At 32.7% G+C, this 27,919-nt stretch overlaps 4 protein-coding genes across 12 annotated transcripts; 1 reads left to right on the top strand and 3 right to left on the bottom strand.

Moving 5' to 3' along the window:
* The first annotated feature begins 4,706 nt into the window (after positions 1–4,706).
* LOC107900845 (UDP-glucuronate 4-epimerase 3) lies at positions 4,707–6,578 on the top strand. Its single transcript, XM_041074321.1, has one exon. The coding sequence runs from the start codon at positions 5,134–5,136 to the stop codon at positions 6,433–6,435; it is 1,302 nt and encodes a 433-aa protein (XP_040930255.1). The 5' UTR covers positions 4,707–5,133; the 3' UTR covers positions 6,436–6,578.
* A 953-nt stretch (positions 6,579–7,531) lies between these two features.
* On the bottom strand, positions 7,532–13,540 carry LOC121204482 (uncharacterized). Of its 3 annotated transcripts, none has more exons than XM_041074316.1 (8): positions 13,362–13,540; positions 10,773–10,989; positions 10,488–10,664; positions 9,976–10,193; positions 8,790–8,933; positions 8,418–8,635; positions 8,022–8,280; positions 7,532–7,903 (listed from the first exon to the last, which is right to left on the bottom strand). In XM_041074316.1, the coding sequence occupies exons 2-8, from the start codon at positions 10,831–10,833 to the stop codon at positions 7,775–7,777; spliced, it is 1,206 nt and encodes a 401-aa protein (XP_040930250.1). In that variant the 5' UTR covers positions 10,834–10,989; positions 13,362–13,540; the 3' UTR covers positions 7,532–7,774. The 3 variants fall into 3 exon arrangements, with proteins under 3 accessions (XP_040930250.1, XP_040930252.1, XP_040930251.1); XM_041074318.1 differs by having other exon boundaries at positions 10,776–10,989; XM_041074317.1 differs by having other exon boundaries at positions 10,773–10,922.
* Positions 13,541–18,232: 4,692 nt separating this feature from the next.
* LOC121204483 (uncharacterized) lies at positions 18,233–19,633 on the bottom strand. Of its 2 annotated transcripts, none has more exons than XM_041074319.1 (3): positions 19,397–19,606; positions 19,114–19,290; positions 18,233–18,819 (listed from the first exon to the last, which is right to left on the bottom strand). In XM_041074319.1, the coding sequence occupies exons 1-3, from the start codon at positions 19,473–19,475 to the stop codon at positions 18,404–18,406; spliced, it is 672 nt and encodes a 223-aa protein (XP_040930253.1). In that variant the 5' UTR covers positions 19,476–19,606; the 3' UTR covers positions 18,233–18,403. The 2 variants fall into 2 exon arrangements, with proteins under 2 accessions (XP_040930253.1, XP_040930254.1); XM_041074320.1 differs by having other exon boundaries at positions 18,386–18,819; positions 19,400–19,633.
* A 2,953-nt stretch (positions 19,634–22,586) lies between these two features.
* Positions 22,587–27,467, bottom strand: LOC107917646 (tRNA 2'-phosphotransferase 1). 6 transcript variants are annotated; one of them, XR_005899397.1, is made up of 13 exons: positions 27,070–27,402; positions 26,875–26,973; positions 26,613–26,760; positions 26,233–26,322; positions 26,036–26,090; positions 25,827–25,949; positions 25,454–25,510; positions 24,106–24,146; positions 23,943–24,011; positions 23,609–23,796; positions 23,395–23,479; positions 23,245–23,316; positions 22,587–22,857 (listed from the first exon to the last, which is right to left on the bottom strand). XR_005899397.1 is itself a non-coding variant. In XM_041074315.1 (9 exons), exons 1-9 carry the CDS (start codon positions 27,240–27,242, stop codon positions 24,001–24,003), a joined length of 792 nt encoding a protein of 263 aa, XP_040930249.1. In that variant the 5' UTR covers positions 27,243–27,402; the 3' UTR covers positions 23,964–24,000. The 6 variants fall into 6 exon arrangements, 2 of the variants coding, with proteins under 2 accessions (XP_040930249.1, XP_040930248.1); XR_005899398.1 differs by lacking the exon at positions 23,395–23,479 and having other exon boundaries at positions 22,587–22,714; positions 22,790–22,857; positions 27,070–27,401; XR_005899396.1 differs by lacking the exon at positions 23,395–23,479 and having other exon boundaries at positions 27,070–27,467.
* Between the last annotated feature and the right edge of the window lie 452 nt (positions 27,468–27,919).

Below are 27,919 nucleotides of genomic sequence, written 5' to 3'. Positions count from 1 at the left end.
TCCCCTGTTTTGCTGCTAGACAACTCTGACCCTTCTTCACTAAAAATTAATTATCTTTCAGTACAAAACTTGTATTATGTTTCCATTTGTTTTCCTTGAAAATAGACTTGCTAAGCTTTTATTAATAAAAATTACTTTTTTGTACAATTTATAGTTATTTTTCAAAGTTAAAATAGAGGAACAAAAAACCTTCTGACCTTATCTTACAAAAATTATTACATACCATAACATACAATTCCATTGCTTACACCATTTATTCTATGAAAAACTAGACTCAATAGGCTTTAATTCAATATTTGATTCAACATCTAATTCGATTTTTACAATTTTTAGTGAATTTTCAAATTTTAGTTACTTCTGCTGTCCAAAAACTGTTTTAGTAGAAACATTTTCTTTCTCATGGTTCTTTTGCACTAACTTTCATCTAATCACATATATTTATTAAATACTTTTAGTTACTGTCCAAATTAATCACTTGTATTTATATGTTGATAACATATTCATTTCTTTACCTTAATACTTGTCATAATTATAAATCATATTCACTCACTCACTTGAAAACTTGGTGTCTCTTCATGTCATACTTCATCAATACTTTCTATCTCTAATGTATAAATTAAAATACACATTTTATACTTTTCATTCACAATATATTTAACTCAGCTCATTGAAATACAAGTAAGGTTAATTTGAAAACTTATCTCTTTTGAAGGTTAATTTGAAAACTTATCTCTTTTGACAAGAATTTCTTCTCTTTTGCTTTTCTTCCATTTATTTCTCAACTTCATCACTACCCTTCTCTTTTCATCTATTTTTCTTCACTTCCATCTACTAGTTTCTTACTTCTAAGTTGATGAGCATACTCTCTAAGATCTTTACTACCATTTTCCTTTTTGATGCTCATAAAAATTCTCATGATTTTTGGGTGAAATAGTGGAATTGAATAACCAATGACCAAATTGTAAAAGAAGGAAATGTATTTCCCCCTTCATTTGCCATTCGCGTTGGGGAGGGAAGGATGAAGATAACTCATCATCTTTCCTTACTTTTATAATACCATTTTATTATTAAAATATTGTCAAAATATCTAATTTACTTATTATTAATATATTATTTAAAATATCACCAACATCATGATTACAATCCAATAGCCCATATTTTATAATTTAAGGCTAAGCAAATCTAATAGCCATAATTCATCCATATTCAATGACCTTTTGGTAATTTTTCTTAAAGTTATTTATTTATTTATTATTTTGCTATATGACCATTTTACCTCTGCTCAAATTTTATATTTTCATTTATGTCTTTTCACTTTTGGTTTTTTTCACTTTAGTCCTTCAACTTTTTGAATTTACACTGTAACCTCTCAACTATTCACACTTTGAATCCATAACTTTTCACTTTTTCACAATTTAGTCAATACCTCAAATTTATATCTCACAATATAATACTATATTTTTTTTTATTTTTTTATTTATTTTTGGATATTCTCCATCATCCAATATCTTCCTCTACTAACATTGATGTACTTTATTTCATTTACTCGATAATTTAATTATACACTTTCTGAATATAACACTTTACAAAATTTAGGAGGATGATTTTAAGGGCATTACACATACTCCCCAACTATGCCTCGTTGCGTAAGTTGTCGCAAATTTGCCCAAGCTTCCCCCTTGGCATATTCTGGATAAAACTGCCCTTCAACTCATACTGGAACTCTTCCCAAATCCCAATCTCACTATGCCTTTTATTAGTGGATCTGCTCCACCACCATAAAAGCGCAAAATCAGAAAGAAACAAGGATGTAGTATTTACCTTAATAGCATTGTCCATGATGCCTTTGACATAGAAGTATTGCTCTATTCTCCACAAGAAATTTTCCACATCTCTTTCAACTTCGGGACATCTACCTCACAATTGAATGTTGCACCTGACACTACTCCTTTATCCATGGCTGCTTGACACAAGGTAAGCTCTCCCTCAAGCTTCTCATTCTTGTGCTCAAAGCTCTCGTCGTGGTCATTGTTTCCTCCTTCAAAGCCATCATCATGACCTCGAGAGCATTGTTCCTCTCTGTCAACTTATTCCTAGTGGAATTCAGCGCCCCTTACATATTTTCTATATTGGTCTCGTGAAACTGCAACACAAACTCTCTGAGCTGATCCCTCATTAAATCAAACCCATCTGTGTCTCTTTAGACCACATCGAGTGTCTTCCTCACATCCCCTATAGATTCCTCGAGATTAACCACTTGTTCTTCTAAAACCGACAACATTTCCCTTAATGGAAATATTTTTCTAGCCCTCTCATGAGTCTCCATTGGCTCACTCTAATCGGTAACTTCTTTCGACATCTCGAATGGTGCCTTCGCAACCTTAGCTCGAATACCAAATGTCACGGAGCTAGACTTTCAGTATCGCAATTCATGCAGCCTTAGGAACTTATAGCAAAAGCAACTCAAACAAAAAGAATGCTCAGGAGAACAGAATAGCCATAGAAAAACAATGCACAATAGGTGTTTGAGTAAATGCTCTCAATTTAGTATTTAACTCAATAAATACTAGATACAATGGATGATTTATATAATGGATGATTTACAACTAAGGGGGGACTCTCTATTTATAGTTGAGCTCCATTCAAACCGACAGTATAGATCGAATTACATTGACGGACAAGATCCAAGCATATCTATAATTAAGGAATTTACATAATCTCCTAGATTACAAAATTAAATCTTATCAGATTAAATATCTTCTAAGATTACTTTCCCTATTTGCCAAGCTAGCCTAATTTTCCATATCTGCTTTATTGGGTCATCCAGGCTTCAAAGAGACAGGTTTTTCCATTAGATCTTTGAATCGAGTCAATTCTCGTGGGTCAAATGAGTCTCATCTAACCGATAGACCTCTATGAGACGCATTTTGCCCGGCTTTGCACCTTGACCCATGACACTAGTGTCAACTAAAGAGTCCTTTGCTACTCTACTCATGGTTTAGTTGACCATTCATATCCTAACTTCTTTTTTTTGTCTAATATATATTATATGAAAATATTAGAGAATGAATAATTTTTATTGGAGTTGGACCAAATAAGCAATTGAATGAAGGCAAAAATTGATGAGAAATTAGTGTGGAGAAAGAAGGAAAGCTATTGACCTATTGATAAGTTTATGGTAGATGGAGATCTTGTCCTCAATTTGCCTATCCATATTGTCGTTTATACCATCAAAAGTCATTTGACAAAGCATTGCCATCAACACTTTCTAATAAAAACAAAATTATCAGTTTATTTGGGAGGGAGAGGGAGTTACATGTCAGGCATGTCTGGTCTGGATTCCAACAGGATCCATTTTAGGAACATGGTGTTGTGGAACAATGACATAAGGTACCTGCAGCACTTTCCACGTGTATTCGGAAATCAGCATTTCTTTCTTAAGCTTCCCCGTGTTTTAGTTTGGTGGTGAAAAGGTCTTACCTACAACACGATTGCAAGTGACTGCATATATATATATATATATATATTTTCTTGGTTTATTGTTAATTTATTTAGAAGCAAATTACAAGAGACTGCTGAACTGCATCAATAATGCTGCGTTGATTACTGTCTGTATCAAAGTGGACTAAAATCCACAAATTCCAACACTCGTCAAGTGGTTGGTTCATTTATTTAGATTTTGACATCTTTCTACCATTCGTTGAATCCCTTAAACAATTTTACACTTACATTATTCACGATTGGTATTTATGTTTAACACATTCAGATATTAATATAAAATATAGTCCTTAAAATGACATTTATATTTAATTATTCCTTCAACACTCATATATATATATGTGAAAATTTTGTGGTAGAAATAATCTCTTGATTATAAATAAATTCTAATATAATTTAAATTAATTCTACACTTATATATTCACCAATTATAGTCTAGACAAAAACTAATAAATTAGACTAAACACATGGTGAGATTTCGAGACTCGTACATATAATTGTAAATGGTAAGTCTTGAACTTGAATAATCAAGGCCCAGAGTCTCCACCTTAAACAACTGAGTAAAAAAAAAAAGAAGACTATCTCTACAATTATATACAATTAAAATTTATTATTTATATTATATATTAAATTAAAATTTATTGGTTTATTATTTTTATATAATCATGTATATTATTGTCTGTTTTACAGTTAATCTTATTTGGATCAAGATAATATTTAGATAAAATCTTCTCAAATATTATTCAAGATTCAAATTTAATCTAAATACGAGAGGAAAAAATCTATACACTTCTTTTATGGTAAAAAAAACTTATTATTTAATACTTCTTCACAAATAAAACTAAATTTGTCTTATTTATCACGAAAATGTATGTTAATTTTTTTTTATTTGTGAATTTAAAAGATTGTAGATGATAATTATAAAAGAAAGGAATTTGAGTTATTGATGATGAATGAGAGAGATGACCTAAAATTGAGAAAAGTTAAAAAAAAAAAAAAAGAGTTGTGAAATATCCTAGGTTTTTAATTTGTAAAGATAAAAATGGAGTATGTTGAACAATATCCTAAAGCTCCCAAAATTAAGCATCTGATTTCGCAATTTAAAGCTTAGGATTGATCGTTAAAATTTATATATAACTATTTTTTATTAAAAATAAAATTTTAATTTGGGAAGTAGAAAAATAATTTCTCAAACGGACTTAATTTGGACTGAAGAGATAAATGGAAGTGCAGAAGATTTAGGGATATCTGATATGAAAAGTGGGAACGAATCAAATCCTTACCTCATTTAGTAGCAATCGAAATTGAACAAAAATCCCATTTTTAACCAAGTCAATTTGAAGAATCAAATCAACCCCTCTCTTTCATTTCACTACTTTTTTCTTCTTCTTCCTCTTCTCCTCTCTAAAACTTCACTGTTTTTTTTTTTTTTTGCTGCACAAAAACCAAATCTTGATCTCTTTTATTTCTTTCTAGAAGCCATTGAATGAGCTTTAAACTATACCCAAACCATTAGCCACCTCCAAAAACAAAACCCATCCTTTGAAGAAACCAGAAGATTCTCCAAAAACCCTAGAATTTTGTACCAAAGAAAATCTAAATTCTGAATCTTGCAAAGACCTGTCTCCTTGTTTAATGTTAAAACACATTCCATCCACACCTGGGAAATTCAAGATGGAAAAATCGCCTTACATTCACAATAAATCGAGGTGGCACTGGCATTCCTCTATTATGAAGCTCACATTTTGGTCCTTTATCTTCTTGGGTTTGATCTTCATCTTCTTCTTTCGATCTCCTTCTTCGAATCCCATCCCTCAAGACCCATCTCGCCGTTCTCTCCGTACCCACAACTGGGGTGGACCCGCTTGGGAAAAACGGGTCCGTTCATCTGCCCGTATCCGTTCCCGAAATGGAATCTCCGTTTTGGTTACCGGAGCCGCCGGTTTCGTCGGTACCCATGTTTCGACCGCTTTGAAAAGGCGTGGGGATGGTGTTCTTGGACTTGATAATTTCAATGACTACTATGACCCTTCATTGAAAAGAGCTCGTCAAGCGCTCCTGGACCGAACCGGTGTCTTCGTTGTGGAAGGAGACATCAATGATTCGACCTTTTTAAGGAAACTATTCGAGGTTGTTCCATTTACCCACGTTATGCATTTGGCTGCTCAAGCTGGTGTCAGGTATGCCATGGAAAATCCTAGCTCTTATGTGCATAGCAACATTGCTGGTCTTGTTAGTTTACTTGAAGCTTGTAAATCTGCTAATCCACAACCTGCAATTGTGTGGGCTTCTTCGAGCTCTGTCTACGGGCTTAATAGCAAAGTTCCATTTTCTGAGAAAGATAGGACCGATCAACCTGCTAGTTTATATGCTGCTACTAAGAAAGCTGGTGAAGAGATTGCACATACTTACAACCATATATATGGTCTTTCATTAACTGCATTGAGGTTTTTCACAGTTTATGGTCCTTGGGGAAGGCCGGATATGGCATATTTCTTCTTCACTAGGGATATTTTGAAAGGGAAGACCATATCAATATTTGAGGCAGCTAATCATGGTACAGTCGCTAGAGATTTTACCTACATTGATGATATTGTGAAAGGGTGTTTAGCAGCATTGGATACTGCTGAGAAGAGTACTGGGAGTGGAGGGAAGAAGAAGGGTCCTGCTCAATTTAGGGTATACAATTTGGGGAATACTTCACCTGTCCTGGTTTCGGATCTTGTGAGTATCTTGGAGAGGCTTTTAAAGGTTGATGCAAAGAGGAATGTTATGAAGCTGCCGCAGAACGGAGATGTCCGGTTCACTCATGCAAATATTAGCTTGGCTCAGAGGGAGCTCGGATATAAGCCCTCGACTGATTTGCAGACAGGGTTGAAGAAATTTGTAAGATGGTATCTCAGCTACTATTCTGGTGGGAAAAAGGCTGCTGGATAGATTCATTGTTTTATATTGTGGTAGGATCCTCTTGTTCATTATCATTCTTATCATTGTTTTGAACATTTCTCCGTTCGATTATTTGTTGTTTCATATATCTTTAATGATGACCTATAAAAAAAAAAGGATGATTTTTTGTGATTGATGGAGATTGTTTGCTGGTTGGGCACACCATAAAATCCTCTTTTTTCTTATCCCATGGAATGTAATTGTTGGCATTGTAGAATTCATGACTGCTAAAGCTTATATGATGATTGGTGAACATGACTCATTGCTATGTAAATTCCAATTACACGATATGCCGTCGCCTGCATTGAGTTATTGTGCACATTCGTTTTTAAGAAATGACAAAAATACTAGTGTTTAGGGTTTGAATAACTTGTATTTGTGAGCTTTTGAACTCGAGGAATCGCACTATTCAATGATGTTTCATTTTTGAATCCATGATCCAGTAGGCAATCCAAGCTGACCTTTAGGAAACAGGTACATGGAAAAAATTCATTTCATACAAAATTAATATTTCAGCATGGAAGTGATAATTAGATAATATCGAACACCAATGGATAGATTTTCTTCAATGAGAAACCGATGATATAGATAAGGAAACTTACCACTTAATGAAAATTTTTACTTTTTTTCTTTTATTTTATATAATCTTTTACATTATGTGTTATCTTTTAAACCCCAATAATTTAAATTAATTATTTTTATTATTAGTTTAGATATTGTTAAATATATATATATTTTTACATTTAACACTTCACTTTTACCATATTTTTTATATTAAAATTAAAATTAATGGAACAAATATTTTATATTCAATACTTAATTTCCAATAACAAATCAAACAATTTTTATAATTCAAATTCAGTATTTATTAAATTCAACATTTAACAAATATATATATTTATATACCTCATGAAAAATGGCGACTTTTTAAGTAAGGGTTTAACATGCTTTATGTAGCCAAAGCAAAATTACAGGGTTAATTAGAAATGATGTATGTATATATATGTATGTATATGAAATAGTGTTTAGGCAGCATTGCAAAAAATGAAAAATGTCTAACACGTTTGATCCCCGGGTTAGAGAGGCATGAAAAAATTCACTTTATCTGCTTTAACCAAAAACTACAATTGTACATATTTCTACTGCATTTGTTTCTCAAATGAATGAGAAAACTTTCGCAAATTGTACATTTCCACAATCTTGAATCTATAAGCTGTCTTCTAAATGTATTCATGTATTAGATTCGATCAAAACGTGCGAAAATCAAGTATCACCTAAATGGATAACCTAGCATGCTAACTAATTCCACGCAAAAATCAAATGAAATTGCTCAAAAGTCGTACTTTGTTCTCCCACTCTTCAAGATGAGGCATAACATATCTGAAATGTCAGCAGAAGAGCTGAAATAGTTCCAAGCCTCGAGCATCAAGCGTTTCCTTGATCCTTTAAAATGAACAACCTACATCCAGTAAAATGAATATTACAATATATTCATACATGAAACGACTTCAGAATAAAATATATTTAAATTTCAGGCTCAGCTAGCAACCAAAATGATCATGAAAGGCTTAAAATACCTTGACATCCAGAGGCATGCCATGAAACTGGCCAGCACCCTCAGGCGGTGTCCAATTATATGTAGCACACGGTAAAAACAGCACTGATGCACCACCGATCTCTTTGATAAAAGCCTGAGCTTTACTAAATCTTTTTGCATCAAAAGAGGCATCGGACTTTATGACCCAGAAAAGGGCCAGCTGATCACCAAGCATTCGGGAAGCCTTCATGTATTTGGAACTATAGACTTCTAATACTTTCTGTAAAAAAGTTCTAGCCCTGCAAGCAATTTCACATTTTCAGCTTCTTTAGAGAAAATTCTGATGGCATGATGCCAAAATATCATGAGGAAAGAAAAAGATATTGTTTCTTCTAGATTCACTACAGATATTTTGAGAGTAAAAAAGGGTCTCAACCTTAAAATACTATCACGTGTACCCCTCACAGCAATAAATCCAGAATTCAAAGGCTGATCTTTGTTGTTCCTGAAGGTAAGAGCCACATGGAAATCTTGGTACTTTTCAAATATCTGACCCAAGTCATCAATTACAGCAATATCCGAGTCCGAAAAGATGAAATGAGTTATACGCCCCTGCTCCTGCGACAGCTTCTCAAGCCTGATGTCGAGAAATGTCTACATAGAAAAATGGCAGTTTGGCAGCTAAATTAGGATAATGTTCTTCATAATTAAACTATAGGTTTAGGACTATAGGTTTAGGGTTTCTACCCGTAGTATAAGTTAACATCAAACTTTTCTACCTATATATATCAATACAATGTGCTCTTACAATGTAAGACCTGATTCTTTGAAGCATCAACTTGTCTCGGGAATATTCACCCTGAATGGGAAGTACAGTAACACTGTTTTGGTGCAGTGACAAATCAGATTCTGGATCAGTCAGAATAATAATATTGCTCTGAGGCATTCTCACCTGAAAGATTTTAATACAGAACCCCGTCAAATAGATGCTTCAAAGTAATCGACTCTAGGTGATGTATAACAAATACTCCAGAATAACAATACTCAATAGTTATCAATATCGAAGTTGTTCAATAGTCAATACCTAAGCTCCAAACATAACAAAACTTATTTATATAAGCATCATAAAAGAACATACGTAAGTAAAGCTTACCCCTCAAATGAATCCAACAACTCCGCTAATAAATTAAATCCTACTTCCTAAATTAGGTATAGAATACAGATTCTTCAAAAACTTACAAGAATGGACTCTATCACAAGGTTTCCTTTAATGAATGCAAGATACAAAATACAAAATACAAAATAGAACTAATCCTTTACGTTACAGTTGGACTTGCTCAGCCTGCCCGAAAAGTGAGAGGATTTGGGTATAAATATAAGCCCAAAAAATAGACTTGAGCAAAAAAATACAAGGTCCGTTCAGAAAGTGGACCGGGCCTTGGGTAAGGCATTTTTTGCCCGGGCCGGGCCCGACCCAGCCCGAATATGTAAAAAAAAAAACTGCACCTTCTTTTTGCTTTTTTTTACCTTTTTTTTTCCTGTTTTCTTTTTTTTTTTTACTATTTTGCTATCATTTCACCCTATCTTGATGTTATTTAAATATACATTTTTTTAAATTTGTTGGAAAACATTTATTTTAATGTTTTTAGTATTTTTTATGTATTATATATTTTTAAAAAAATTAATACACGCCAGATTGGGTCGGGCCTGGGTTTTGACATTTTATCCGGGCCGGGATTGGTAAAAGTTTATGCCCATTTTTCGGGCCAAAACATGCCCTGGCCTAGCAAACGAGTCTAAAATTTTGTTTGGGCCCAAACCCAGCCCATATCACCTCTAGTTACAATAATACCAAAGTACATTGGAAGATAAGTTAAAAAGCTCATAGATAACAGAATGTGGTCCTGAACTTCAAGCAATTTAACAGATATCTCTAGCAGACATTTCCAAAAGGAAGCCAGGTGCAGCTCTATCATGTTTAACTGAAGAGTTACCTGAATGAACTTAATGAACACATTCAAAATGGCCATAGATCGCTCTGGCTTACTATATGAAGCATTCCCAACAGTGACCAAGTTTGATGGTTTACCATCCGCAAGGGCATCGGGTGAGTTGTTATAAATGGTAAAAACAGTCACAAAGGCAATACCATCGCCGACACTAGAGGCATGAGAAGGGTTTGAAAAATAGGTCTTGTTGAGAGCTTTAACTCCTGCAATACATTGAAAACATTAGAAATTCATAGAATACCACAGCAACAAAACTTAGGATCTGAGGGCTCAATAAAATTACTTTCATTAAACATTTGATTTCAATGGGAACATCATATATTTATGAACAAATTAGAAAGAAAAAAGAAAAGGAATTTGATGCCACAAATGTCTACAAAACAGACTCCTAATCACATAAAACAGTTATTATAGCATCTACAGTTTTTAGAAATGAATGCAAGTCTAATGTTCCCTTTATCAAATTAATGTGCTAGCAACAGCAAAATAGTCAAAACCTCGGCATTGCAAACGGTTGGGCAAGCCTTCTCCGGCAGCAGGTCCAAGAACCAGGTGATCAAATTTCTTGGTTATTTTCTTGGGGGCATCATCTCCTGATGAATGCTGAACATCAAACTTCTTCGTGTTTTCCTTGGGGGAATCTGTGACTACTTGATTCTGGTGCAATTCCAGAACTGGAAACATGAAAAAAAAAAAAAGAATCATTTTGATGTCTTCAATAACAAACAAAAGGACATTAGAAGAACCCACAAGTGAATGATTTAGTAGCAAAGAGGAACAACCACCAGAAAATAAATGAGGAAGGATGAAATAAGTGGGAAACAGAAAAGGAAACGACGCCATCCAACACAAGCTTTCATGCCTTAATCAATCTTTCAACAATAGATATGATCTTCCAGCGCCAATTATCTTACTTTATCACGGGCTAGCTGCTGCATTATTTTGGGGGGGGGGAAGGAATTTTTTCAAATGGCACCTCAAAGAATAGCCTAAGAACGGCTGCAACAAAAATAAAATTGAATTACGAACGATTTGCAGAAATGAATTATTATGGATTGATCCAATACATGGTTTTTTCAAGCTAAATTTACAAGACCATTAACTCAAACATTTTGGAATCCGTGGGCATTAAGACAAATCATAACAAGAGATTCCAAATTAGAGCTATATTTTTAGAACTTTCAATAGCTAGAAGTAAATCAATTTCAGATCAGGCATAAAAAAAATTCACAAGCATGCCAACAATTAATAATGGAAGCTTGAATCAAAGCAGAAGATGTCATGCTAAGTACAGAAAATAAGCAATAGGAAAAAAAAAACCTTAACGACGAGATGCAGTTGACAATAAAGAGAAGAAATGAAAGAGAAATCCAAACCTGAAGCAATTGGGTTCCTCGGGATGCTATTAAAGGTTTTTTTTTTTTTTTGGGGGGGGGAGGTTAAGAAAAAGAGATTTCAATGTTCTTTGAGAGTTCACTGTTTTCCTTTTCCTTACTGTTTTCGCGATATATGTTTTCTGATAGGCGGTGTTGTCTCGGTTAAGTTCACCCGATTTCACCGTTTTGTTTATTAAAAATCAAAATTGGGATTTTTTTTTTATATACAGTGAAGTATATCAATTTTTCATTTATGTAAATAATTTTTTTTAATTACAATAACACGACAAAACTGAAATAATTAACGCGATTCAAACTCAGACCAAACCCAGACCACACTTATGGTGACCACGTGAAATTAAAATATTAAAAGCAGTATTTAAATTATTAATTCAAGTTAATTTCATCTTATATAGAATATAATACATAATACATAATATATTTTTATTTAATATCATGCACTTTTGAGATGAAATGAGAGTGTTAAAATATTATTTTTAACAAAAAAGAATATATATATATATAAGTATTTAAGGGAAAAAATGATATAATTTAAAAGCTGATTTTAGAATTAAGCCGTTGTTTAAGATCATAAATGAAGTTAAGATAAATGGTGTGTATTGATGAAATGTAATTTATATTTAATTATGTTAACTGCAATTAAAACTAATATTGGGTTTGATGTTACAAGAAGACAATGGAAAAGAAAAAAAAAAGAAAGAAACTGGCGGCAAGGGGAATAAGAAGATGAAGTGCCAGAAAATGATAAAAAGCGTTTTAGGGTGTCTTTTTCTTTTTCTGGGGTATGGGCCTAATCGTGTTAGTTGGGCTGCTCTCTAAACTTTTAAAAGGTTCACATCTTCATTTAAAGGTTTTTAAAAGTATTTTTTAATTATTATTTTAAATTAGGGAAAATATAATATTAGTACCTAAACTTGTTCATTTCTCCCAGATTGGTAATTTTTATCCACGAGTTTGGTATCCAAGCTTAACGGCATTAACTTCAAGACAGGTGACGGAATAAGACTGTGACACGTTGTATAAATGAGGTCATAATATAAAAATATTAAAATGCAATAAAATATTTTTAAAACTATTTCCTTTTTTCCTTTTTTTTTCCGGTGATCTTTCTTCTTCCCAATTTCATTTTCTCTTCTTTTCTCTGCTAAACATGTTTGCTTTTAATGATTGATTTCAATTCTTGTCCTGTTTGTTAAACACATTTTCTTTTCTTTTCTCTACTAAACACATTTTTTCTTCTCTTTGTTTTACATTTCGAATCTTGAGTTCATTTTCTTTTTGGATTTTCACATTCATTTTTTTTATCTTTTTTCAGTTGTTGGGTAGTTGAATCTTTTCATTTTTCTTTTTTTCTTTTTGTTTCATGAGAAAATATGAGAAAAAAAATGGGAGATGCAGGCAGCTCTATTAAAAAAACAAATAACTCAGCACAATCAAAAAACAAATAATAAAGAATCTAGCACATTCAATCAATAAATAACAAACAAAGAACCCAAAATCTTTAAAAAAAATTACAAGTGTAATAGGCAAATTTTGGTCTAGGCCCCAAAAAAATAATAATCGAAGCTAAAGAATGCAATCGGTCGGAAACAAGTTAAAAAATGGCCAAATTGAAAGACAATCATTAAATTGTTGCCAAATCAAAAAGATGGAGAAAGCCAAGGAGTTATCAAAATTTGTTAACTTGGTAAAAGGTTAAAAATAGGAAGATATGATTTTTATTTTTTTATTTTTTTATTAAATTATTTAGGGGTTATTTTCATTTGTTTAGGGGGTTTTTTTCCTTTGTTGTTCAGAGAAATAGAACACGATTTCTTTTGGGTTACAAATCGAATACCAAATACACATAAAAAAATAAAAGAAAGCAGTCAAGAAATATACTCAAAGGTGGTTATTACTATTTTATTTCGTTTTTTTCTTTTTTTCATTTTCATCGGATACGCTAAAATATAAGTGAGAGAGAATGAGACTCACCGTCGTGCTAATGCCGTGGGGAGGGCTCTCCGTTCGTCGTCGGATTTTGGGAATGTTGAGGCTTGGGTACTAGTTGTTTGGCTGGAAAGCAGAGAGGAAAGTGAAGGAGTTAGACATACTCCAAAGCATTTAGGGTTCTTTAAAAAAGGGAATAAAAGTTAAAATGTTTTTTTAAAAAGCAAAATAAAAAAGGTTTTAAAACAAGTTTAATTTCAAATGAAAATGAAACAGAATTGGGGAGTAGATTCAGTATGCGCATTTGACTTGGTCCGCGCATTTTACCTTAAATGGGTAATTTTCGCTGCCAGTCCTTCCTATTTGCACAAGTTTTTAAATTAGCCCCGATTTGTGTTTTATTTATTTTATTAAATTGTCCCCGCAATTTGTGCGATGTCTCGATTTGGCCCGCGCCTGGGTGCTGAGTTTGGGGGTCTGGATTATTTGTGCTTTTGGTCCCTGTGTATTTGTGCACATTGCACTTCGATCCCTTTTCTAATTTTAATGATTTGTTTTATTTATGAAGTATCCCCTTTATTTTATTTTTATTTTAATTGAGTTTTTTATTTGTATAATTCATTATTTCTTTAATCTATTTAGCATTCAACTTTTAAGGAAATTATTTAAACATACAATTTGGGTTACTAAAATTTTTACTTTGTTATTTATTTGTTTAAATTGTAAAGTATAATTTTAAAATTCTATTTTTATGTAGTATTATTCTAAGTTCTTGTATAATATTTAATTAAAATATTTTTATATATTATTATTGTAAATGTACAATTATGATGAAATTAGTTTTATTTCATATACGTTATTAATTCTATGTTATTTTATTTATATAGTTTCTTTTAAATCTATTTAATATATGTTTTCTTTTCAAATCTGTTATGTAAATACTTTCTTCTAAACTTATTATATATATATTTTCCTTAAAATTATTCATATAAAATTTGGCTTTTTTTGAGGATCCTGATTTAAATTACATATTTTATTTATTTTAATTACTTTGGTATCGTTGTATATACATTTTTTATTTTTCATATAAATGTGTATATCATTTATTAAGTCAATTAGTTTCATTTGAAATTGTGTTACATATTATTCATTTCAATATATACTTTAATAATCACATATTTATTATCCGTTTTTTATTCATATATGCTATTTTTAATTCTAATATATGTTATCCCTTTGTATATTGTTCATATGGTTTTTTGTTTTGCGTTATATTGTTCCTAGTTTTCATGTAGATCTGTGTATCATGTGTTATTTTTTGTTTTCAATTCGTATTCACTTATTATTGTTTCATGCTTATAATTATGTTTTAGTTTCTTGTTATTGCATCATGATTTTTTTTTTAAAATCCCGCATTTTCGCCCAACATCGATTGCTTTTTAACCTAAAGTAACCCAAGCGAATATATTTTGAGCCGATTTCATAATTGCTTATTTGGGAAACTCTTCAAAACAAGGTAATGTTTCGTGTTTGAGAAATTCAGGAAAACGTGCCCTAACGTGTTGGGTTTTGATTTTTTTTTCCGTTTTTCCAAATAACGGAGTACCCTTTTAAGAATTCATTGTGTGTTTTGGAAATTATGAGGTGATCTCAGTCTTTGGAGGCTTAAAGTATCGTGTCCTAACGTGCTGGATGTGGTATTTTATTTCTTTGGAGTAAGTGAACCTTAAAATCAAATTCGAATTGTTCATACATTTTTAAAGGAATCGTATTTTAAATTTTTTCTAAATTTTCAACGATAGGACATTCAATAATCAATTGGTACCAATTTTGGGCGTTACGGGGGTGCTAACCCTTCCTCATGTGTAACCGACTCCCGAACCCTTGTTTTCAATTTTCGTAGACCTAAAATTATTATTTTAATAAATCAAATATTTTATTAAAATGATCAACCTCAAGGTGATCCGATTACACCTCAAAAAAGGTCGGTGGCAACTCCATACCTCGTTTTAAAGTCGATCCCGTTTTTTTCAAACTTTTTTAAAAAATGGTTTCGACAATACGGTTGTCGGAACATGATCCAAGTGAACACAGCGAAAGAAGGCTGATAGTTCGCGGAGGAAAACAAGACTTTGTTTTATTGCTTGAGGATTCAAGTCGATAAAGATTACTAGAAAACTGTCATGTCCCGACTTTCTTAAAGGAGCTAACCAACATCGCAAGGATAAGCGAGCAATAAATCGTGGCCCGGATCAAGAAAAAAAAGCTAGTGGGGGCATCTATTGGAAGCTTGCGAGATTTGACTTTTACAAAGAAAGGAAATCGGTGTCTTCGCCTGGAACATGAGGGCAATGCCGCACATGTAATTCGTTTTATGTAAAGGAATTTGTTTTCTAGAAAAGTTGTTCCAATAGAATTGAATTCAGAATCAACGCCTTTCTTTCTTTTGCATTCATTCCATGTATTTGCATTGCATTGCATTATTGCATCATGTGCATTAAATTTTACAAAAGAACCCTAATTAACTAGTAATCGTGTTATAGTTATCCTGGAACATCACTACTACACACAAAGAAAAACTAAAGTTATGGATCAAAGGCTGAAAAAATTGGAGCAAATTCAGAAGAAGATGCAGGAACAGATGCAAGCGCAAATGCAAGAGCAATTAGCTAAGATCTAGCAAGATATAAAAGATCAAATGCTGGAATCTAAAAAGAATATGATAAGCCAATTGACTCAGTTACTAGTTGGAAGACCGGAAAAAGGGAATAGTCTTGTGACCAATACTAAGGACGACAATGAGATCCTTGCTTACCCTCCAGGTTTCACCCCAACAAATACCCAGTACCACCGCAAAGGGTGTCTGTCAATATCAAACTTCAATATCAGACTGGTACTTTGGCACCGATAAATTTCCCGACGAGCTCGTGTTCTAACCCAGAGGACAATCGAGCAAATCCTGCGGTCCTTGACTTCGATGAGGTAGTGGAAGCAGAAAAGGAAATAGTGAAATTTCCAAAGCAATTGGAAGACCGATATAAATGATTGGGGTAGAAATTCAAGGCGTTGGAAAGTGCTGATTATTATTGCGGAATGGATGCTAAGGAGTTGAGCCTGATTCCAGATTTGGTACTCCCTTCGAAGTTCAAAATGCCAGAATTTGAAAAATACAATGGAACCAGCTGCCCTGAGGCTCATATTATGATGTTTTATCGGAGGATGACTGGTCATGGCAATAACGATCAGGTATTGATTCACTGTTTTCAGGACAGTTTGGCTGGGGCTGCGGCTAAATGGTACAATCAGCTGAGTCGTACCCAAGTTAAATCATAAAGAGATTTAGCACAGGCTTTCATGAAGTAATATGGCCATGTGACCAACATAGCATCTGATAGGATCACGTTACAAAACATGGAGAAGAAGTCGAATAAAAGTTTCAGGCAGTATACCAGAGGTGGAGGGAAGTTGCTACGCACGTTCAACCGCCGCTGTTGGAAAAAGAGACAACCGTGTTTTTCATTAATACTTTGAAGGCACCTTTTATTAATCACATGTTGAGAATCGCAACTAAGAGTTTTGTGGACATAGTGATGTCTAGTAAGATGATAGAGAATGTAATAAGGTGCGAAAAGATAGAGGCTGGGGAAAGTACCAGAAGGTCATCCCGAAGAAGAGAGAAGATGAAGTCAGCAATGTGAGCCTAAGTTATGCAAAACAAGTCACAGTAAACCAACCGAAGGTAGTGGCCACGGGTCAGCAAGCTTTACCAAGACAGGAGCCTAATACAAAACAAAGCACAGAGAAGCTCCGGTTTACTCTTATTCCAATAACATACTGGGAGCTGTACAAAAATTTATTTGATGCATACGTTATATCCCCTGTCTACTTAAAGCCGTTGCAACCCTCATATCCCAAATTATTCGTCACAGGTACTCAATGTGAATACCATGCGGGAACAGTAGGACAGTCGATAGAGAATTGCCTTTCTTTCAAAAAGCTAGTCGAAAGGCTCATTGACGTGGGCGTTGTGAAATTCGATAATCCACTTGGCATAGGAAATTCGTTACCCAATCATAAAGATAATAGGGTAAACGCGATAGTCGAGAATATGATGAAGGAATATCAGAAAATCTGAATGACATATCCGAAGAGAGAATTGGGGAATAAAAGTTTTCAAATCCTTGCATACTTGGGAGTGTTTTGAACGATGGGACTGTGGAAGAGATCCCTGTATTTTTTAGAGCTAATCTAAAGTAATATTCAAAACACGCTTGTTGCTTTAAGCCTAGAGGCAATAAGAATCTTTTTGTGACATAGGCTTGTGTCCAGAATTTTTTATTTCAATAAAATGCATCTTGTTAAGCAAATATACTTTTATTTTTTCCATTTCATAGTATACATTATTTTGTTCTTTGGACTGTCTTTTAAATATTATTTTATTCTTCATTTATGATCATATCATACAAATAATCATCCTTAGAATCATTTATTCTTTGGAAATATGCCTTTGTACCTATAATAGGTCCCCAGATATCAACGACATAAGCAACACTGTAACTGACTCCCTTTTGGGGTAAGATATGTGTTTAAGCGGATCTCAAGACTTTGAATATGACAAGAGATTATAGCCTATATCCTGATTTGTTAAGTGAGAGGATTTGGGTATAAATATAAGCCCGAAAAATAGACTTGAGCAAAAAAATACAAGGTCCGTTCAGAAAGTGGACCGGGCCTTGGGTAAGGCATTTTTTGCCCGGGCCGGGCCCGACCCAGCCTGAATATGTAAAAAAAAAAAACTGCACCTTCTTTTTGCTTTTTTTTACCTTTTTCTTTCCTGTTTTCTTTTTTTTTTACTATTTTGCTATCATTTCACCCTATCTTGATGTTATTTAAATATACATTTTTTTAAATTTGTTGGAAAACATTTATTTTAATGTTTTTAGTACTTTTTATGTATTATATATTTTTAAAAAATTAATACACGCCAGATTGGGTCGGGCCTGGGTTTTGACATTTTATCCGGGCCGGGATTGGTAAAAGTTTATGCCCATTTTCGGGCCAAACATGCCCTGGCCTAGCAAACGAGTCTAAAATTTTGTTTGGGCCCAAACCCAGCCCATATCACCTCTAGTTACAATAATACCAAAGTACATTGGAAGATAAGTTAAAAAGCTCATAGATAACAGAATGTGGTCCTGAACTTCAAGCAATTTAACAGATATCTCTAGCAGACATTTCCAAAAGGAAGCCAGGTGCAGCTCTATCATGTTTAACTGAAGAGTTACCTGAATGAACTTAATGAACACATTCAAAATGGCCATAGATCGCTCTGGCTTACTATATGAAGCATTCCCAACAGTGACCAAGTTTGATGGTTTACCATCCGCAAGGGCATCGGGTGAGTTGTTATAAATGGTAAAAACAGTCACAAAGGCAATACCATCGCCGACACTAGAGGCATGAGAAGGGTTTGAAAAATAGGTCTTGTTGAGAGCTTTAACTCCTGCAATACATTGAAAACATTAGAAATTCATAGAATACCACAGCAACAAAACTTAGGATCTGAGGGCTCAATAAAATTACTTTCATTAAACATTTGATTTCAATGGGAACATCATATATTTATGAACAAATTAGAAAGAAAAAAGAAAAGGAATTTGATGCTACAAATGTCTACAAAACAGACTCCTAATCACATAAAACAGTTATTATAGCATCTACAGTTTTTAGAAATGAATGCAAGTCTAATGTTCCCTTTATCAAATTAATGTGCTAGCAACAGCAAAATAGTCAAAACCTCGGCATTGCAAACGGTTGGGCAAGCCTTCTCCGGCAGCAGGTCCAAGAACCAGGTGATCAAATTTCTTGGTTATTTTCTTGGGGGCATCATCTCCTGATGAATGCTGAACATCAAACTTCTTCGTGTTTTCCTTGGGGGAATCTGTGACTGCTTGATTCTGGTGCAATTCCAGAACTCGAAACATGAAAAAAAAAAGAATCATTTTGATGTCTTCAATAACAAACAAAAAGGACATTAGAAGAACCCACAAGTGAATGATTTAGTAGCAAAGAGGAACAACCACCAGAAAATAAATGAGGAAGGATGAAAATAAGTGGGAAACAGAAAAGGAAACGACGCCATCCAACACAAGCTTTCATGCCTTAATCAATCTTTCAACAATAGATATGATCTTCCAGCGCCAATTATCTTACTTTATCACGGGCTAGCTGCTGCATTATTTTGGGGGGGGGAAGGAATTTTTTCAAATGGCACCTCAAAGAATAGCCTAAGAACGGCTGCAACAAAAATAAAATTGAATTACGAACGATTTGCAGAAATGAATTATTATGGATTGATCCAATACATGGTTTTTTCAAGCTAAATTTACAAGACCATTAACTCAAACATTTTGGAATCCGTGGCATTAAGACAAATCATAACAAGAGATTCCAAATTAGAGCTATATTTTTAGAACTTTCAATAGCTAGAAGTAAATCAATTTCAGATCAGGCATTAAAAAAATTCACAAGCATGCCAACAATTAATAATGGAAGCTTGAATCAAAGCAGAAGATGTCATGCTAAGTACAGAAAATAAGCAATAGGAAAAAAAAAACCTTAACGACGAGATGCAGTTGACAATAAAGAGAAGAAATGGAAGAGAAATCCAAACCTGAAGCAATTGGGTTCCTCGGGATGCTATTAAAGGTTTTTTTTTGGGGGGGAGGTTAAGAAAAAGAGATTTCAATGTTCTTTGAGAGTTCACTGTTTTCCTTTTCCTTACTGTTTTCGCGATATATGTTTTCTGATAGGCGGTGTTGTCTCGGTTAAGTTCACCCGATTTCACCGTTTTGTTTATTAAAAATCAAAATTGGGATTTTTTTATATACAGTGAAGTATATCAATTTTTCATTTATGTAAATAATTTTTTTTAATTACAATAACACGACAAAACTGAAATAATTAACGCGATTCAAACTCAGACCAAACCCAGACCACACTTATGGTGACCACGTGAAATTAAAATATTAAAAGCAGTATTTAAATTATTAATTCAAGTTAATTTCATCTTATATAGAATATAATACATAATACATAATATATTTTATTTAATATCATGCACTTTTGAGATGAAATGAGAGTGTTAAAATATTATTTTTAACAAAAAAGAATATATATATATATATATATAAGTATTTAAGGGAAAAAATGATATAATTTAAAAGCTGATTTTAGAATTAAGCCGTTGTTTAAGATCATAAATGAAGTTAAGATAAATGGTGTGTATTGATGAAATGTAATTTATATTTAATTATGTTAACTACAATTAAAACTAATATTGGGTTTGATGTTACAAGAAGACTGATTCGATTATTAGAGGCAAAAATCGAAAACCAAACTAAGGAAGTCATTACTTTTTATTATATTGGTACATCTCATTATTGATGTGCTTCAATGTACTAGTTGGAATTTATCAATATGCATTGATATTAATTAATCGAAAAAGACCAAAAGCACATTAAAATAGCCTAAGCACACAAAAAGTTTAATCAAATAACACCCCAAAGGTACATACTAAGACAATGGAAATCAAGTCCAAACTTCCATTTCTTTTCTTAATTTAGACAATATAAAAAAATTTAAAACATGAAAAAATATATGAATTAAAATTTAAATTATGGACACAAAATTTCATGTAATTATATAAAATCGAACATAATATGGATATAAAAATGGTAAAATGTAAATTTAATGATGTGAGATGAATGTGGTGCAGCTGAGAATTTTGAATATGAATACAACAAAAATATATGATATGAATACTTAAGGACACGTTTGGTTCACTGAAATGGAATAGGGCTGTAATAGAATAAAGCTGTAATGGAATAGAGCTGTAATCAGTAATTCAATTGTTTGGTTGAATGTAATGGAATAAATCTGTAATAGTATTATTGTGTTTGGTTGAATGAAATAGATATGTAATAGCATAAAGAAAAAAATTAAAATGACCATAATACCCTTAACAAAATTTTTTTTAGATATGGGTTTTAAATTTTAATAAGATTATTATTAAATATAATTTAATAAAAATAAAAATAAATAATTTAATCATATTTTAATATAACTATTATTAAATATAATTTAATAACATTCTTAATATAATTATTTTTATATTAAATTATGTTAAAATGCTTTTTTATTTTTATATTTAATTATATTAAAATATTTAAAAAATTATTTACTATATTTTGAAATAGTACACTATTATTTGAATGCATTGCTTCTCAAGTTATCTCAATTTTATGATTTCAACTAAAATTCCATTTGTTATTGACATAATTTTTATATAAAACTTTTTACCTGTGTTATAATCTAAAACTAATTAATTGTATTAAACACAATTTTCATTAAAAAAAAGTCACAAAAAGAGCATTTTTTTTATTTTTCTTTTTTCAACTAAAAGAAACAAAAAATGTTTGTTGGAGCTTTTCTTTTTCCTGCCATTTTTAATTGTTGGGGCTTTGCAGGTGCATCATTTCTCACCTTTTTTTTTTTTTTGGTGTTACAAGTCAAATACTTCTTTTTCGGATGAAGCTTGATTTATTTAATTAAAAATTAACTTTATCAATGTACTCGAAATAAAAAAGCTTTGCTTCCAATTTAAGTTTCCCTGAAATTGCCAATTTATATGCTTAGTTTCTTTGTCCACCAAATCCCAATGCTCCATAACAGTACTCCCTCAACAGCTTTTGAGTCAGCTACAGCATCTTGAAGAAATATAAACTGATTAAGAAGATTTAGCTTTAGAAGTAGGGGATCAGGCAAGAACTTGTATCCAACATTTTGCAGGCAGTGGGACTAAGCTTTTTCTGGCTTAACCAGCAGCTTCTCTATGGTACCATAATTCATAGTTTACGACAGATCTCAAGAAATTCGGGCTTTTATCCGAGCAATCTCAAAACAAAATGCAGTTATCATTTACCAATACAATGTGGAAACCAGGCTAGATATGTAAGTTCTCATCAATATATCCACAAAAATGTCATTTGCTAAGCAATCTATGTTTATGATTACTTCAAGGTTGAGCTTGATCCTTGAAAGAACAATCATTGTTCGTAGCTTTACTCACAAAACAACATTAGGTCAAATTGAAGGTATCGAAAACATGAATTCTTTTTATATTGCTAGAATCTAACATCTTTGAGATTCTTCCTTTATGAAGCAACAGAAAAGAACATGTAAGGTTTCTTTTGCAGTGGAATTAGGGGATTTTGGAGAAAACAAAATTATATTTCTATTTATCAATAAGGATATATAGAACAAAGGGCTTCTTTTCTTCTTCCTTAAATACTTGTGTTTGATACATGTATTCAAACATGAGTGTGTCCGATACATACCTTACATCACAAGGAAAAAAGAGAAGACATTATAAATGGGAATCTATGTTGGAATAAATGATCTGGCTAACTGACCTCTAGTGAAGCAGAATAGCTAGTGAAACCGTTTCCAAGTGTTTCTTTGACTTCATTCTCCATATTACCTGCAAAGTTTTAAAGATATAATAGATATATTATCATTTAGCAACACATAATAATTTCCAAACACGAGTATTTTAACAAATAACTTATATAAAACATAAAATCAGCTGCCAAGAATTTCCATTCAAATACAGTAAATACAAGGACAACTGCATTATTAATTATAGGCTGATCTGATGAGCTATAAGCTCAACTAGGACGGTCATAACTCATAAGTCATACCAGCATGGTTATCTTCTATTCTTGTTCGCTGTTTTATTTGTTTGTTATTATTATTGACTACAGATGGATGTAACTATAAGTTCTTTCTAGCAACAGAAAACTGAGAATAGTTGATTCACCACACATGCCAAAAAGGAATGAAAAGTTAAATAGCAAAAATATAGAACCTCATATAGCTGCACGCTCTTGGACTCACTAAAGGAGTCATAAAAAGGCTTGCTCCAAGAATCGACCATAGCCTGACAAGGAAAAGGAGTTAAAATGCATCATCAACAACAATAACCAGAAACAAGAGAAAAGAAAAGTTAGCAACCAACATCTTTTGTTTCTCATATTTTTGTTGTTTTCATGATTGCAATTTAGTGCTAACCCCTCCGTTGCCATGGAGACGCTGATATGCCTCTTATCACAATTTTAAAGCAATGCACTATCTAGTCAACATTCTCTTATCATGATAAAAATGGAAGATTTATAACATCATTAAGAAATACATATTTAATCCAAAACAAACATAGAAAAAGGAAACCATACCTGAGAGTTTGCTCTAAATGATAGACAGACTAAAGATGCTTCAGGGACAACCAAATTGCTAGCATCAACACCACTTGCATCAAAAACAATCAGCAGCTTTGATTTTCTACCATCAGAATATATAACATCCATGGCAGGAAACTTCCTTGCTGCAATTCCGGAATTAGAATATTATTTGCCAGTGCAATCTGCCAGAAAAAAAAAACTAACAATTAAAATGTTTACAGAAAGTAACATTAATTTTACTCAGAAATCAGTTGCAATTCAACTAATTTGAACAGATTTGCAAATGATATAGCCTATATGTATATAAAAAGAACAAATCAGTTAATACCTTACCACCGTGTTGTTTTAGCTCAGACATATCATCAAAATATCCTCTATTCAATTCATCAGCACTGCCCTAAATCAAATTAAAACAATTATTTATATTAAATTTCATGGAGAAAAAGAGCACGTAACAAAATTTCAATAAACAAACAAAGCTTTAAACTTACATTCTTGCTCGTTCTTTCTCGATTTTTTCCTTGCTTGCAAGCTGCACACACAAGACAGAAAGTTAAAAAGAACTATAACTTGAAAAATCAAATAATAGAATTAAAAAGGGATTGCCTTGAAAATATCGAAGAAGCGAATGGATGATTTTGAAGTGAAATGTTGAGGAGATGAAGGGGAAATCTTTGGGTCATGACTTAGGAGGTATTGACAATTTGAAATCGAAGCTCGTGCCCGGTTTATCACTCGGTTTACCCTCAACATTTTCAGTTTTCGATTTAGATTTCAATTCCCCCTCTAAGAACCCTCTTGCTCTTTCCAACAATCGATGGTATAGATAAAGAAAAAGAAACGGAAGAAAGGAAAAGAAAAACTCTATTGAGAGAAAGAAAAAGAAAGCAGAAAAAAGATGGCAGAAAAATTGGAAGTGAGGACTATAGAAGGAACTGAGGGCAAAGTGGGGAGCGTGAAGGGCTCCTTAAACACCGAATCTGTTATCCGTGGTGAGGAAACAGAATAGAAATTAGACAATTTACTGCATAGGTGTGTTTAGGGTGGGCCCACGGAATAGGGTTGTAATGGCATAGCCATTACATTGAACCAAACATGTTGTAAATATGTCAAATAAAACCACAAACATGACACAGATCTACAAATTGTAGAAGGTAAATTTCATCATCTGACATGAATGTAATAAGCCTACATTTGAAAAAGGATATGAACACCAAGAACAAAAAACTATCTAAAGCACAACATCAACACCCTCAACATATCAAAACTTATATAAATCCAGTTATTAACATGAATTCCTCAAACACAATTATGAAACAAAAACACAACACGGTCATAATACCTTAAACACAATTATAACAAAAACAAATCACGACCTTAAACAGCATGAAAAGTTGGAGAGAAATGGATGCCAAAGATGTAATATCAAACAAAATGAACATCTTTTATCAGATCCAATACAAATTGGTCATCACACAGGTTTAAAAGAGAGTAAAAAAAAAAAAACTGATCATTTCATAATCCAATTTTAAACATTTGAGAAAGGTATAGGTTTTCTATCTGGCCATGATTCTATTTTCTCAAAGTACTTGACAGGTACCACCCCATCAAAGCCCTCAGTCAATATCACTTTGTTGTCTGAAATGTAAAGCTTCATGCCTTCTGCAGTCATCAAGAAAACAAGGGAAGACAACTTAAGAACCGTAGTTTGGCAAGAACAGATCGATATATATTTGGCCACGACTCTAAATAAAAGTGAGAAAGACATGACTTGCAGTTATTGCTTCGGTTCATAGAATCATCACTGGACTGAAACTTGAAAGAAGCAAGCGTGCTTACCTTCCAAAGCTTTTCTAACATCAAGATAGATCAAAACGTTAACATCTCGTCTCATACCTGAAGAGGGTAAAAGATACAAGTCATCGTAAGCCCTCTACAGCATTTAGATTCACTAAATCTCGATTTATTCCGATTAGTGCTTGTCATTTCCCATTATCAATTAAAATTCACGTTATATATCGGCATCTTAGTAATCCCCTTTCATAATCTTTTGCATGAATCCTATGGTGAAATGCAGATAACAGACATAATAACACCCCTAAGCAGTTTGTCACGTAGACGGAGTTGGCATATTAAAAATAAAGAGTAAAATGAAGGAGTTCGTATGTCAAAGTTCAGAGGACCAGTGAAGAGAAATTTCATGGTATCTCACCACTAATCACTTCACCGTCAGTCGGCAAGCCACTTGAGAAGTGAACATGCAATCTTTTCATGCGCTTCAAACCCGACTCCAAAATTGATTCCAAATTCCTCTTATAGGTTCCATGTACGCAAACTATCATCTCAGGGAAAATCCAGAGGATTATGCATAATAAAAGACATAAAGCAAGTCCATCGATCTAAGAGACAAGATGTTCTTACATTGCACTTCATCAGCTGAAACGATTTGTTTCAATAATCTTTCGGAGTCAACTGTCTGCCAACATGACATACAATATCTTCCTTAGAAGTGCATAGACATAAATAAAGATGCTGAAAACAACAGCTAAGAATAATCTGAGGTGAAAATTCAGATAAAGCATGAAGAAATTGATAAATTTTTATAAAAGATTCATCACCGTGACGGTGTGGCCTTGGTTTGCACGTATCAAAAGCTCCCCATTTTCCTCAAGAAGGCTAAACCGTTGCTTATTATCTTTTCTGACAGCCTACAATCAATAAACATAAAAACCATGAATTTTCTTTTGGCTGTAAAATGAACATTTTCCTTCTCATGATTGTACACCAACATTTTGGAGACCAAGAATCTAAATTACTACTGGTAACAGCTCAAAGATCGCTTTTAAGTAAACAACAAATAGTATTTAAAGAAGCCATTTTCATCAATTTTAACTACAAAAGTTACATGCTGCAATGATAGAAAATTTCAATCAAAATAGGAGAGGATTCTCAGGATTCAACAGTGAACAAAGACAAGAAATGCTGTTACAAATTATACCTCTTTGATATCATCAACAGTGTGTGACCTTAAAGGGATATTAGCAAATGTTTTCATATTCAGCTTCAGCAAATCTTCAACTTTGACATAACCATCACTTCGCATATTCAAATTCAGTTCAGTAGCCATATGTCGCAGAATTCGTGTCCTAAAAGAAATTAAACCAAAAACAAAGCACTAATGAATAAAATCAATTTAATCGTATATAAAATAAATATATAAAAAGAATTGATAGAATGTTTCAATGTCCAACGCCGCTTACAAGAGTCGACCAAGAGCATCAATTTTGTCCTTGCTGCCGCCGCCGCCACGGCCTCTAGATCTTTCTCGATCATGTTTCATATCTTGACCTCTGCCTCCACTGCCAAAACCACCATAAAAAATAAGAGAAAATTTTATTCAAAATGAATAAAAATTAGATTATTGATACGAATTTGCGCTCAAATTTGAAGATTACCTTCTATTTGAATGAGCGAAAGAAGAAAAAGAGGAGGACATAGTGTTATAGGGGACTGTGTTCTCCAGGAGATGTAGAGCAAGGAACCTGGAAAGTTGAGAGGGGACGGTTGGACGACGAGTAACGCAACAACGTAAAATTCGAATGCTACCGTTAGTGAGACTAGACCACATATAGGGTATTTTGATGGTATGCCAAGCTTGAAGAAGATGGGTAACAGTGGCGGCAGGAGACGAGGATACGGTGCGCTGCTCTCGCAAGCAATGGTCTTTTTGCTACACGTGGCTCTTCCCACAATCTTTTATGGTTATTACGGTGTTCTATAAAAAGGTTAAAAAGTATTTTTCCCTCTTGCGGAATTTTCCCAATTTTCTTTAGGTTTATAGACTTTAAGCGGAATAGCGATGTTGATGCATCAATTATTTTAATATATTTCATCTTAAAATTTTACTTCATTCATATTTGCAAAAAAATTAATTCAAATCATTTTAATTTCGCCCATTTTAATTTTATATTATTTTAATTTAATATTTAATAATTTTATATATTTTTTATTTATTAAAATTTTTATATAATTATAAAATAAATTTATATATTTAATATAAATTTATTCTTTTCCTGTTATAAATTATATAACACAAAAAGATAAAATATTAAAAATTTAAAATCGAATTAAGTGAAACTAAAATTGAGCTTTGAATGTTTAAACACAAGCTCCACCTGTATTCTAAATGATTTAATATTTCTATTCAAACTCTATCAAATTTAGTTACGAACCGAGTTAGCAAAGATCGATCTAACATGGAAGTCAAATCTACAAACTTTTGATAACCCTCCTAATAACCCTTCT

This window comes from Gossypium hirsutum, chromosome A08 (genome assembly GCF_007990345.1).
Source record: "Gossypium hirsutum isolate 1008001.06 chromosome A08, Gossypium_hirsutum_v2.1, whole genome shotgun sequence".
NCBI classification, from domain to species: domain Eukaryota; kingdom Viridiplantae; phylum Streptophyta; class Magnoliopsida; order Malvales; family Malvaceae; genus Gossypium; species Gossypium hirsutum.
The sequence above is the reverse complement of the archived record's forward strand: the minus strand, read 5'-3'. Positions and strand labels throughout refer to the sequence as shown.